This window comes from Papio anubis, chromosome 5 (assembly GCF_008728515.1).
Source record: "Papio anubis isolate 15944 chromosome 5, Panubis1.0, whole genome shotgun sequence".
NCBI lineage: Eukaryota > Metazoa > Chordata > Mammalia > Primates > Cercopithecidae > Papio > Papio anubis.
The window spans coordinates 53,620,758-53,636,004 of NC_044980.1; the positions used below are offsets into that span (position 1 = coordinate 53,620,758).

Here is a 15,247-nt window from a genome sequence, read left to right on the forward strand (position 1 = left end):
ACGTCTCAAAACCAACCAAACAACCAACAAACAAACAAAAACAAAAACAAAAACCCCAAAAAACAGACTTCAGTGTAAAGATTGTTAGATTTTTTAAACAATGATCCATTTTAAATGTTAACAGACACACCATGTAAGCATAGGCAAACTTTAGGCACATTTACTTAAATGTACTGAAAACTGAATAGTATGGCTTAACCTTAGGACTTTGACATTACAACATATTTATGTACTTTAAGTATCAATCACAAAGCATTTAATGGATAAAATCTATTCACAAAACCTTAACTGTTTTCCTAAAACCCAGAAGACATGACAGATTTCTAACTCTTTAAGGCCAAACAATGAAATGAAGATGCAAATAATCACCTCCCAAGCCCCTAAAACATACATACCAAACCACCTGTCTAAGGCACTTTACAAGGAGCTTTATAAAATGCCTGCCCTTCAAAAAAAAAAAAAACAAAAACAAAAACAAAAAACAAAAACAAAAAAATAAAACCTCCAATTAAAATCATCATACCTTGGCAAGGACATCTTCTTGTTCAGTTTTAACTCCAAACCTTGGAATACTTGAATTAGTCAGACTAGAGCTGTGCATCAATTTCTTGACTCCACTGATCTGAGACATTGGTCTTTTCTTTTTCTCCTTTTCCTTCTGAGTTGGAGAAGGAATTTCCACTTCATGTTGCTTATCTTGAGAAATTCAGAAAATGTTCTATATTTATTATTAATTCTATCTGTTTTTATGTCATCATATGCACAACTGGAAGGATTATAATTGATCATTATATATTCCAGGAAATGTTCCCAACTAAAAATTTTCCTTTTAGAGAGTTCAGTATTTACATTTGAATTGGACTTAATTTGATATCTTCAAACACAAAATTAAGCAAATAAGTTCCACTACAAAATAATAATATCAAATGCATTCCATGGTTACCTCTTTGATACAATGTCCTAATAAAAAATGTTGCAAGACTTAGCATGACAGCCGACTCAGAGAATACATAACAGGTGGTTTTTCCACTGTTCATCAATTCCATTCCTATTTGAAATTGACTTAATGAACTGAAAATTGTTCTTGCCAACTAAGGACTCCAGTTTCAATACGTACTTTGAAATGGTAGAAACTTTATATACAAGTGTCATGAAAACAGCAGTATATAAAACTAACAGCTAACTGAAATGGGTAACACTGTGGGAGTTGAAACAGCAGGTTTTGGATGACTTAGATTAATTCTGCTACTTTTTATTTCTGTATGATAGTGAGATAAGGGTTAAGTCCCCAGGTTTTATGGGAGTATAGAGAATCGTAAATATTACCTGATAACTGAATACACACATAAGCTAATTGTGTTCTATAGTAAAAGACCTAACATGTCTTCATACTTTCATCCACGATTTCAAGGCAGTGATAAACAACTCTAACTCATCCTTGTACATAGAACACGTTCCATAAGTGTTTAATATGTTAACTATATATAACAGCAATTTTGTTTTGAAAGTAAGTCCAGGATACATTCAAATTACTGCCCTTTATTTACTGCATTTTCTTTCTGTGGATGAGGTACAAGAGTTGTCCCAGGACACCAAACTCAGTCATTATTAGCAAACTTTTATTTAGCATTTGTATTTTATCCACCACCAGTTTACTAGGCTTGATGTCCACGAGACTGTCAATTCATCGAGGGTAGGAATCATTTCTAATTCATCATTCAACACCTATTGCCCAACAATGGCTGGCATTTAATAAGAATTGGTTCAATACATGAATAGATCTCTCTGTAAAATATAATTTACAGTTCGGTACTATGAAAAAATGGCAATATATAACCTTAATTTGAGAATTCCCAAAGTCCTAAATAAAACTAAGAACATGTACTTTTTCACCTGCAACTCTAAAATTCAGAGGCGTATAGTGTCAAATTATTAATATGACAAATGAAAACAAATAGAACTTCTAACACTTGTTAGGTTTCCAAAATGAGTTGGCACCCCAATCCTCCTATAAAAACAAGCAAACAACTGAAGAAAACATTTTTAATTGCATGTTGTTATTCTCACCTAAGAATGTGTTTGATATAAACTCTGACACTTGATTTCCAGACCGACTCATTTCAGAGAGATGGGTGAGCTCCCGATTAAGCATCCTTTTAAACTGAAAAACAGAAAAGCAAAATGAAATAATAGAAGAGGAAAGTTGAAGTGAAATACATATGCATACTCTGAGATACAGGAAGATATGCCCAAAGAATTTTTAACTTGTCCTGACAATTTAGAACAGTGCCTTCCAGCAGAACTTTCTTCAATGAGGGAAAACACCATCATCTGTGCCTCCAATGAGAGCAGTCACTAGCCACAGGTGGTTACTAAGCATTTGAAATGTGGCTAGTGTAAATGAGAAGCCAAAATTTGAATTTTAGTTAATTTTAACTACTTTTAATTTAAATAATCACATGTGGCTCATGGCCACCAGTTTGACCAGCACAAATTTAGACTCTCAAGGACTGAAGGGAAAATCAGGAGAAATAAGCAAAGAAAAGCAAATTAAAAATTAAGATGTATTATTAGTTATTTAGAGAAGAGAGAAACTAATTTATAGCACATAAAAGTGTTGCCATACAATAAAACATGGAATGCTTTCATCAATTTATCATGAGCAGAAATGAATATATATATACTGATCAAGGTCTTAAAATTTAGTCTTTTACTCCAAAGCAAAACTTAATAGACTTGAGTACTCTTCTAGAACTATGGAGAAGTAAAATATCTAAATAAATACTGTATAATGTTTCCTTTTAAAAGTTGTTTTTCAAGTAAGAGTATAACATTTATTGGTTCTCAACATCCACCAAATTTACCGTTTTCCCAAGTCACTAAATAGGAAACAGGTCAATTTTCAATAATCTACTTCACAATTTTTATTACTGATGCCACAGTGCCTATTTCATTGAAAGAAACACTGGAATTAACCTACCAGCACCACATGGCATTACCAGTATCCAAAACTCCCCAAGATCTTACACTTCCCTAACCCCCATCAGCTGTTTCTTAAGCATTAGGCATTTCAGAGTCCTTTAACTCTGAAAACAGCCTGACAAGGCCTTTTAATAAGCCTTCAATATTTGCCTTAATATACAGAAACAATATATTTTTTCTATACATAGAGTAACTGCTGTTAGATACTTGATGAGAAAAAAATGTCAGATGCATTTACTCTAATCATTAGATTAGCCTTTAAAATTTGGAATTTCACCATAAATTTTCATTTAAGTATGAAGGTAAGTGTTGAGTTTATATTTTAGTAATGTTTGAAATATAATTCTTACTCAGTATTTATTTAGAATTATTTTGCTTCTCTGCATAATTCATACCAAGATGGCCTGACTCTATACCGTTTGCTAAATAACTTCCAAAGTCAATCTTACAGACCATCTAGATTAGATTTTAACTCAGCATTTAACTGTTATCAAAACAAACAAAAAACCCTCAACCATTTCAATGTACTGTTGGATGAGAGAGATGTGTATTCGCATTCCAGCGTAGTGAAAAACAAAGAACTGGCATGACCAGTACAAATTCTGGTTGTTAAATTACTGGTCTAGAGAGCTTAGTCTCAAACTTAGGAACACTAAGTTCACTTCTTTGTTCACATGTTTTTATAACTCCTTTCTCATTATAAAATGTACATGTGCTATAGAAAATTTAGAAAGCTATATTGAAAAAAAGAAAATAATGTAAATCTCCACTGCTGGAAGATAACCACAGATAATTTGTCAAATTTCCTTCTATGCCTTTTTTCCACCCTTGTATGTGAATATATATTTTTAAAACTGGCATCAGGTGGTATACAGAACGTGGGTTACTGCTTGTGTTCACTCGGCATTATATCTTATAACCTATGAAAAAAAATAAACTTTGGGCCTTCTAAGAATATTGGTAGACATTTATAATAATGTTCAAACATTTTTCTGTCCCTCTTTACAAAGTTATAGTTTCTTGAGTAAATTATGGGCTATCAAATAATTTAATGAGCTAATATAGAAAGTGTCTTCTATTTAGCCTGGCACATAGTAGATGCTCAATATTATTTGAGTTCCTTCTCCCAGCTCACTTTCTGGCACTCAGTCCCTAACTTTTGTGCCTTTTATAGTAATAGCTGATTTTTTTTTTTTTTTTTTTTTTTTTTTTTTTTTGAGACGGAGTCTCGCGCTGTCGCCGGGCTGGAGTGCAGTGGCGGATCTCAGCTCACTGCAAGCTCCGCCTCCCGGGTTCGCGCCTCTCCTGCCTCAGCTTCCTGAGTAGCTGGGACTACAGGCGCCCGCCACCTCGCCCGGCTAGTTTTTTTGTATTTTTTAGTAGAGAGCGGGGTTTCACTGTGTTAGCCAAGATGGTCTCGTCCTCCTGACCTCATGATCCGTAGCCGTCTCGGCCTCCCAAAGTGCTGGGATTACAGGCTTGAGCCACCGCGCCCGGCCCCGTAATAGCTGATTTTTATCATTGCAGGTCAGACAGATGAAGGATTTGACTATAGTTATGACCATAAAAATACTTACTTAAATTGCTAGCTCCTCTTTCTCAAATCCCATAAAGAATTTGGAATAGCGTTAGTATGGGAAAACATAGCTATGTCTCCAAAGCACAATTAAAATGTCATGCATACACAGGTTTAAAAAAACTCGTTGCTTAAGACTTGAAACCAACCCAGATGTCCATCAGTGACAGAATGGATTAAGAAAATGTGGCACATATACACCATAGAATACTATGCAGCCCTAAAAAGGGATGAGTTCATGTCCTTTGCAAGGACATGGATGAAGCTGGAAACCATCATTCTCAGCAAACTAACACAGCAACAGAAAACCAAACACCACATGTTCTCATTCATAAGTGGGAGTTGAACAATGAGAACACATGGACACAGGGAGGGGAATGTCACACGCCAGGGCCTGTCAGTAGGTAGGGGGTTAGGGGAGGGATAGCATTAGGAGAAATACTTAATGTAGATGACGGGTTGATGCGTGCAGCAAACGACCATGGCATGTGTATACCTATGTAACAAACCTGCACGTTCTGCACGTGTATACCAGAACTTAAAGTATAATAATAATAAAAAATCTTTGCTTTACAGATAAATTCACTTGGAAAAATATACTCATTAGGCAAAGCATATTCCAAAGAAAAGAGTCTGCTAAACATTTTAAACACATATTCAATGAAATATCTCTTTGACCTAAAATTGTTCATGTTATGAGCTAAAAGTTGCTATTAAGAACTACCTGGTCATGACAAAGTCCTTTTTTAATAAAAGATGGGGGAAGAGGCAAGGCTTTCACCATTGCTAGAATCTCAGCAGTCTATACAGGAACCGCTGCCCTCCCTTGTACTTCTCTCAATAAAGTGAAACAAGGGAAGCCTTCTGGGGGTGATTGATAAAGACAGATAAAGACCCAGTTATCACAGGTTCATCTTCTAACTTGCACACAACCTAGTATAAGGATTATGTTGCCATACGCCTAAGTAGAAAATGTGGATGCTACCTGCAGATATGCTACATATATTATTGGATTTTTCTAAAAGAATATAAAGAATGTAGTGTAATTCTCCTGGCAGTTTGCTCAAACAATTCACCAAAATAGCCAGTTAGTACAGACAACTGAAGAAAAAAGCCAGTGAAAGGAATCTAAATATTGTACGGACTAGATAAGTGACATACTGCATGTTCCATTTTTATCTTCTTTCTGCATCATATACATTATTCCCAGATTACTTTCCAGCCTTTGTTTAAAACACAAAAACATGGATTGGAGAAATCCTCCATTACACACCCACCTCCCTACCAAGGCTTATAAGGGACCCCAAGGAAGTCAACATTTCATTTTAACATAATTATAAAAGACAATATTTGAAGGAATCACCTCTCTTCCCTAGGGAGACAGTATAAGGAATTTCCTAAAGATAATTTTCAAGAGTACATGAAGTTATAACACAAAGGTATCTTCTAAAAGGAATTAACATTGTTTTCCTTTTTTGCTATCCATATCAAACTTTCAGTCCAGCGAAGCTAAATTAATAACCACAAAAATTACTGTAAGTGCTTTCTCAACTGGTAGTTGATCTCACAAATTGGTTTTGGAGTGCATAGCTAGATGTACTTAAAAAATGCACTAGATCATTCAACAAACATTTAAAAATGTGACAAATCTCTCATCTAAAATTAATTATATAATATCTACTAAGATAACCACATAAAGTTACCAAAGGGGGAAGGACTGATTTAAAGCTAATACAATGTAGTCTTCTGGGAATCCCATCATATTTCTCAATTAATAAACTTAGAAGGGACAAAACATTAAACTGCTGTTTGAAAAGAACTGATTGCAAAATGCAGAACCATTTAATTAAGCATTTAGTTTATTTTTTTAAGTGACCTCTAAATATTTTCCACTGATGAATTTCTAAATGTTTTTGGCCTAAGTAGTCTGAAAACAATACACAGATTTAGGGTTGCAACTGAGAAAACAGGGGAGGATTTCTAAGTGAATGCTTTCGAATCCTTTGTTCTCATTATACATCAGAATGTGTACAGCAGTCAAGGCATAAAGGAAAGTAAAAATGCAGTTGAATCTGAATACCGTATTTTGCTTTCAGAACTGCAATTCTTCAATTTACATTCTGCATTTAAGATTGTTCAGGAAGCAAACTAAAATAATAAAACAAAATAAAAATGTTCTTAAATGTAATCTCCTATACTTCTACATCACGCCAATGTGCTACTGGGTATGTTATATATCCTCCCAATATATATTTAAGGAGGTGGTATGGGTCCAATAGTAAGAAAATTTGCTTATTTTTTCCTGACAATGTTCTGCTAAAAATCATTTGAATATGCTGCACTGTGATGCATTACAAGTTTGGCAGATATCAGTATTCAAAGTTATTTAAACAAATACTCCACTGACTGCATAAAAAGAAATCCTTCAAAATGCCTAAGACCAAATACATCTATATTTGCCATTTTTACATGTTTTTAAAGGTACAGTATTAAACATAAAGCTGTCCAGGAAAAATTTTCCTCAAAAAGAATAGTACTAAAATTCTATATTTAGATTCTTGGCAGTATTGTTCATAATCATAGTACAAATGGTTCATAATCATAGAACAAATGTGAAGCCCTTCAAAAATACATCAATTGTGAGCTGGCTAAAAGCTAGGAGCTAAATTCTGGGGGATAATGAGGGCTTCTTATATTACTCTCTATACTTTTCTGTATTTCTGAAGATTTTTAGCCAAGAAATGGCTAACAAAATTCAAATAATGGGAGGCTATATACTTAAAAAACATTTTAAAAATCTGAATCATCCACAGATTTAAAGGGAGGTAAGGAATCACCACTACTTGGACAACCAATACTGAAATAAGTTTTCTATTTTTTTTAGAATTCAAGTAAATCTCTAAAACAAAGGGGAAATTGTCCTTCAAAAAGAAAGAAACAAAGCAAATGACAAACACTCCAATCTAAAAATCCTCAGAGTAACAGAAAATGAATCTTTTAAAATGTGTTGTGATTGGCTGAAATATCCAAGGATAAACTTCAATCTGTGAAGTGATGCTTCATTTAGGACTGAATAAAGGTTTTTCTACCTCCTTCTATTGTGGAGACAGGACCACAATGCTAATGTTACCACAGGGCATGCAAAAAGCCTGCCAAGCATGGACACATCTTATTAAATTACTTATTCATTTCTTGAGATTCACAAAACTAACAGTGTAATAAAAACTCTGTTCAGTTTTGCAAGTATAATAATCAAGTTTTCACTTTAATGTCACTTAAATAGTCAAGTAATGTCAATTTTTAATATCACCTAGGACTTTATAGCTAAAGGTGAAAAAAACGTATTCCTCATCAGGTTAAAGTAGTACAGATTTTTAGAAACAGCCACAAATTAATTTTATAAACTTTATGTGCAACATACTAACTGGAATCCAAACATCAGTATAAGTAATTTGGCCCAATAATTTATTTGCAATGAATGTATTTAATTACCATATATTTTTCAAGCACAATTCAAACATATACCATATGACAAACAGAAGAACTACTGCATATCTAAAAAGCTATTTTAACATGCAAACTACAACTGATGAAAGTTATACAATCTTGACCACTATTAACACATATTTCTTCCTAATTCATGTGTAAGGAAAGAATACAAAATTGCTTAGAAAGCTTAGACTCTACTGTAATTTGTTAAAACTATCAATTATGTAATCAGAGTAAGAAGTTTTCAAAGCTAAATAAATCTTACCTTTATGTAGCCCCAAGACACTGACAGTAAATAGTTTGCTTCAGGCATTTTTGATTGATTATATGTGTGTATATACATATAATATATATATGTATATATACAGTAAGCTTTAAAATGTATTTAGCTTCAAAATCTCGCTACTTTAACAACCTCCACAAGCCACGCAGAGTATGAGTTTTTAAAGATTTTTGGTAATTAAGTACACATAAGAAAGCCTCGCATTAAATCCCATCCAGCTGTCTTCCCATTGAATACATGCCATTTGTAAGACTCCAGAATGGCACAAAATTCAGCAACTATTCTGAATAAAGAAAATCCACGTGATAAAGGAATATCTAAAGATCTAAGGGTCTGCATTTTTCTCTCCCGAGCTCCAGGGCTTAATGAATAATGTATGTCAAGATGCTTAGTTGCAAGAAAGGCCAGTCCTGTCAAAAGCTACCAAATAAGGAACTGCAGGGAAGCCGGGAAGAGTGACAAGAAGCCCCTCCCATAAAACCCCAACTCTGCACCAATCACATTCCAGCTCTCAGCCTATAAGGTGAGGGGGTGTGGCCTCGGTGCAGGCTGCTTTGGGATTGGTTGGCAAGGCCCAGCCTCTGGGGAGGAGGCTTTCTCCTCACCCGACAAACGCCATTGAATAATGGTATCCTTGCAGCTCTGAAGCCACCCTGAGAAAAGATGAATGGGGCTTCCCTCTCACAGTGATGAATAATGACCATAAAACTCCTCAAAATTTGTAGTTCATTCTTAAGAATTGCCCATCGTTTTGGAGGACATTTTCTATGAATTTTAATGTCCTCTGGCTTCCCTTCCTTCCAAATAAAAACTGCTTCAAAAATGGCAATCGAGCATTTTAATTGCTTCCCTCTCTCAAATCCAAAACAAGTGGCTCCCTGGTGATGTAGAAATAACTGTAGTTCTCCCCTCTTCCAACATAAAAGCATAGGGATTAAACAATACGACTAATGTCCAGAATTCACAGATGGCAATGACACATTCCCTCACCTGTGTGGCATGGCTGCTCTCAGCTCCTTTTGTTTCTATTGTTATGTATGACTGAGCTCTAAAACCTTCAAAATCCAGGGGTGGGGACCACTTATAATTCTAGGGGGAGGGAAATCTGAAAGCTAGGGCACTGTGTATGCATAAGGAATGCAGTGTTTTGTATATAGAACTCAGGATCTGTATTTTGATCAGAAGAGAACATTTTATTTATTTATTTAGAGACAGAGTCTCGCTGTCGCCCAGACTGGAGTGCAGTGGCGCAATCTCAGCTCACTGTCACCTCCGCCTCCTGGGTTCAAGCGATTCTCCTGCCTCAGCCTCCCGAGTAGCTGGGATTACAGGTGCCCACCAACACGCCTGGCTAATTTTTGTACTTTTAGCAGAGACGGGATTTCACCATGTTGGCTAGGCTGGTTTCGAACTCCTGACCTCAGGGGATCCACCCACCTCGGCCTCCCAAAGTGCTGAGATTACAAGTGTGACACCCAGTGCCCGGCCAGAAGAGAACATTTTAATAACTGTACACAAAGTTAAGAAAGGAATGAGTGGCTCTTAGGAACCCAGAGTTGAGCTCAAGAGTAATCAGACATTTTATGAGGAGGGTTAAATAAGAAATCAAAGTTCTTTCTAGAAAAACAGCATTTTCTATTTGGTTTGGTGTAGTATTACCCTGTAACTTTAATACTAAAGAGGTCTTGAGGGTGAGAAATGAGGAAAAACTAGGTTTCAGTCTATTTTAGCATATAATTCTGTGCATTCTACCTCTGTCCATCTCAAAGTCTGTGCTTACTACTCTGTGCTTCAACTTGCTGGTGTGGTTACTCTGCAGTCTTCCTGGCATTTAAGTATTTCCACATGTGGCACGTCTGTCTTAGAGAGCATGCTCTCTGGTAAGCACTCCTGTAACACTTTATCTCTCTGAGTTTCTACTGGTCCTTTGCTGCTACAGTCCTCTGCTGCTGTTAACATCTGTTGTATTCACTTCCATCACTCTTACTCCTCTACAAAAGGAAGAAATTAAAGTTCCAACATTCCACTAAAGCCACCCCCAGAGGAATACTAAGGTCCTCCTTTTCTCTGGTCTCCCTTACTTCTCTGAAGTGTTCCACATGTTTGATCATTCCTACTACTCTCCCTCAACTCCCAGGATCCTGAACTTCTTTAGTTTTCTTTCCACTTCTCTGACCTTTGACTTCTTCTATGAATCCCAACTTGAGATCTCCACAGAGACTCTGTCCTAGGCCCACACTCTTCAATGACCACTTCTAACTTGAACTTTAGTGCCGTATTTCCAAATATAAGATTCTTCTCTCGAATGCCCTGCTAGTCATGACAAACTTTTTGAAAACTGTGAGACATTTTTCTATTTAAAGTAGTTCTTAGTATAATTACTTCCATTTCAGTCAGTGAGCCCATATTTCTTCCAGTATCTCAGATGGAATCTGTGACTCTTTCCTACCATTCAACAGGTGTTTCTTGTGAGTCAAACACCGTCAGGTGTTTAATATAAACCATCTAGCTGAATTCTTGAGTAACCTGGCATGTTCCCCTATATGGCATCACCTTCCCTCCTTCATTCAACGTTGTTAGCAAGCCCTATCCAAAGCTGTTTCTTTTGGTTTGCTCCTTACCATTACTCCTCCTGTAATCTCAATCCAAATATTTAAAAGACTGAGAGGAATAGAAAGTAACTTTAATATCACCCCCTCTAATTCCCTCATTTCCACATAAAATTGAGACCTAGAGAGAAAAAAATGATTTTCCCAGGTTCACTCTGGTACTAAGAACAAGAATTGCAAATTTAAATCTTTTGTGCACAATCACTGACAAATCATCTTTTTAGTGTGTCAGCTTCTTCGTCTGTAAAGTGGATTACCATGGCAGCTAGTCTCCAAAGATACTCTTAATGAGCCACACTGTCCTACATTGAATCTGAGTTGGCTTGTGTAACCAACAAGTGATGGTGCATGACTGCTGAGGCTAAGTCATAAGAAATCTTGCAGCTCTCATCCTGCTTTCTTTGAATGTGCTATTGGGACCCCTAAGCCATTAGGTTAAAAAAAAGGTCTGACTACTCTGAGAGGCTATGCTATAAGAAGTCCATGTTAACTTCATAGACAGTGAAGAGAGAGCGTGCAAGAGAGTGCTTGCACAAGAAAGAGCACACATGCCTGGCCAGTCTTCAGCAATGCCAGCCACCCCAGCCCAGAGCCAGACCTGAGGGGGAAGAAGCCATCTTAGCCATCCAGCCAGTTCAGCTTTCAGATAGCTAACCACTGGGCTGCAACCACATGAGGAATGCCAAGCAAGAATGTCTAGCCAAGACCAGTTAACCCAGAAAGCCATGAAAACTAATAAAAATACATTCATATTTCAAGTATTAGGTTTGAAGTGATTTCTTACATAGGGATAAATAACCAGAACAGATAAAATGAGGATTAAATGAGACAATATATGCAAAGTACTTGAAACAACAAATGGTACAAAGTAAAAGATAAATAGGTATCAGACGGTAAAGACAATGAGCATTATGATAATCATTCTATTATTATACCAATATTTTAAAAAATTCCCTGGTTTATCGTTTTTTTTTTTGTTTTTTTAAAATATATATATATATTATATTTCCTTTCAACTGCATCACAGTGTTCCATGTCTCGGGGCCAAAACGCTGTAATTGCTTCTTAGCTCATCTTCTTGCCCCTGGCTTTTCCCCTTCTAGTCTCATATTGACCTCTACTGCCAGATCAATTTTCCTCAAATCCAGCCACAGCCTGTTACTTCAAAGCTAGTAATGCCTGCTTCATCACATCCCTCTGTAAATTCCAGACTGCCGCATCTGACCCTAATCCCCAACGCCAAGCCTATGTTCAGCTGCTCTATTACATTTGCTCTGTTTCTGAAAGACTAGTATTCCTCCATCTTCACCATAAAGCTGACAATCCCATCTCTGTCTTACCAAATTCTCGGCCTAAAATACCCTCCTTCTTCTACTCTGCCAACCTCAAACTGGTTTTCTCAGTCAGATTTAAATCATTCAAAGTACATCTTAGGACCAAATATTCCAGCCTTTTTCCAAATTCTAACTATTCTACATCTGCCCATTCATTCAATATTTATTAACCACTCTATGTCAGGCACTGCCTTGGATGCTAGGGACATAGAGTAAACAAAAGAAAGCTTTCTCACCTGCAGCTTATATTCCACAACTAAGTTAATAAATACATAATACGTCATGGGGCGATAAGCACAATGGAGAGAAAGAAAGGATAAGGATTACGGATAGAGGTTGCTGTAAGATGATCATGGAAAGCCCCTCTGATGAGATGACATATACCAGGAGATCTGAAGAAAGAGAACAAGTCATGTGGAGTGGGGGGTGAGAGGTAGGGTAGAGAAGGGAAAATCAAGTGAGGAGTGGCCAAAAGCAAAGGCCCCTAGGCAAAGCATACTTGGTGAGGCTCCCTGAAGAATAGGTGGTAGTGTCATACCCCTTGTCATTTAAATGCAAATTACACTCTGCAGTCAGGCTCACTGCCTTCCCTCCCTCTCCTTTAAAAAAAAAAAAAAATCCATCCATCCATCAATTTTATTCGTTGACAAACTTAAAACTCAGTTACTTTCTACTTTTTATAACAAGTATTTATCCTGAAATGAAATTCCTAAATACACTTCCTACATAATACTGTACTGAACACCTATAGGCTAAATACTCCCTACGTAGATTTTTTTTTTTAAAAATCAGTATAATGCTTTATCAGTGAAATAAAGGAAAAATGAGTAATTTCTATCAAATACTACAAAATATAAATACTTGTACACAACTACATTTTAAAATATAGTCAAAAACTTAGATCTTACTATCACTGATTAGCTGTGTGACCTTGAGGAAGCTATTTAAATTTCCCATACTTCAGTTTGCTCATATGGAAAATGAGAAAAATAGTTTCCACCTTACAGGGTTGTTGTGAGGATTAAGTTAGTGCATATACATAAGGCTCTTAGAACAGTAAGTGCTATCTAAGGGTTTGCTATGATTTCTCTTATGTGGAGAATTACCACAAAAGTAACAGTAGCATGAAAATGAATACAGGGCTGTTATGTTAGAAGAATTTTCTTTTTCCCTGAAATGATGAATGATTCTTTGAAAGGTTTCAAATATAACAAAGTGCCATCTTCACAATATACACTACTGCTGCATTACTAGAAAATTTGGTGTGGATTAAAACCATGTAAAATATTTAATATTTATACGGAAAAAGTAGTTGGGTTCTAGGCTCAGAGAATTATAAATGCATTTTGTTTTTCACCTATGTGAATAGCTGCTGGGACTTTTTGGAAGTTGTGTGGGACGCACAGCAAACCTCCCTGGTGAAAGGATGTTCCATGTATCCCAGGACCTCTAGCCTCCCTGGCCTCTGCCCACCAAGCACCAGCAGTACTCCCCACTGTCCCCGGAAATTTCCTGAATGTTCCCCAGTGTTAAGAATCACTATTCTATTTTTTTCAACTGTCTTCAACTTTGACTCCTCATCCAGGGTGGAGGACCTTTGAGGCCAGAAAGGTATCTTATCATGTCCCTGTATTTCTCAAGGTAGTTAGCGTACTATTGCCGCAAAAGGATTGTTGGCTGATGCAGAAACAAAACATCAATATTTTTATACTGACTGTAGGCGACAGGAAAGGACCAGGGTCTTCACCCTCAGCAAAATCATCAAAAACATTGAAAACAGATTACATATATTAGAATAATACTCTTTGTCTTAAAACATTATGCAGAAACACATATACAGTTTCCCTTCCCTCTGACATCCACAGCCTCTTCTCCCTGCTGAATGTGAGTGATGGTCCCTTCATTCCACAGACTTCTATTTGGCAACTATTATGTGCCAGGCACTCTAATAGGTGCTAGATGTGAAAGGATTCAACTGTAAGTTCCTAATTTGCTGCAATAAGGGAGACTATTTAATCACATTGAGTAAAAAGTATCAAGGAAAGTTTCTAGGGAATAAGAAATCTTTTCAAAAACCTCTGAGTCAAACTAAAATTCATTTCATTTTCCCTAATCTCCATTTCTAGGAGACTAGAATCTCCTTCCAATTGCCATGGTAGCTGCTATCTGCAGACAGAATTAGATGATTTAGAAGAGAATTTTGAATAGGGTCAGAGAGATACAATTCTTATAGTCAGACTTGGCTTTGCAAAATTTAATGAAGAAACTTTAATCAGTTACAACATTTACTAGGCACCTACTATGCACAAAGAACTTTATATACCTTATTTCTAATCTTGGCAACCTCCCAATAACATAAATATTATTCCTATTTTAACATGAAAAGATGGACCTTCTTAAATATTCAATACCTTGCTCCACAGGTGACAGGACTGAAATGCAAACCAGTCCTAGCTCTTAATGGTATGTATATGACAGCTCATCATATAATTAGGCTGATGCAAACTCTATGATAAACAGTATGAATCTAGGAGTGGATTTGTTTATCCTCGATCTTTTTGCTAACTTTACAGTGCCTTGAATTAAAGAATCGTGGTTACTATTACCATGGTCAGATCCCTGGACAGGGTGAGTAAGCAGGTGCCCACAGGCAGGCAGCCCTGCCATACAGTGAGACATGCTTATGTTTGAGAGTACTACGTGAACAAGACACAGCTGCCCTCACATGCAGATGTAATGATGACGACACATTCAGACAAGGAACTGAGCTCCAGAAAATTTCTGCCAACACAACTTGAGGGGCAGTGTTACAGCAATAGCTCAGGTTTCTTATCCGTAATCCACTGCTCTCAAATGCCCAAATGATTTTATATACATATATGCGAGTGTGTCTGCTGAAATAGAAAAAATAGTTTCTTGGCCTGGTGAAGTGCCTCATGTCTGTAATCCCAACATTTTGGGAGGCCAACGCGGG

The 15,247-nt window shown here is 36.5% G+C and overlaps 1 protein-coding gene across 15 annotated transcripts in view; it reads right to left on the reverse strand.

The window, feature by feature from the left end:
* The window catches only part of PDE4D (phosphodiesterase 4D), a 1,533,637-nt gene that overhangs the window by 22,039 nt on the left and 1,496,351 nt on the right, over nucleotides 1-15,247 (reverse strand). For all 15 annotated transcript variants that reach the window (XM_031666728.1, XM_031666727.1, XM_031666725.1 and 12 more), the window contains 2 exons: nucleotides 2,068-2,161; nucleotides 524-696 (listed from right to left, as the gene is read on the reverse strand). In XM_031666728.1, the coding sequence (XP_031522588.1) occupies nucleotides 524-696; nucleotides 2,068-2,161 (267 nt within the window). The remainder of the gene's footprint in view (nucleotides 1-523; nucleotides 697-2,067; nucleotides 2,162-15,247) is intronic.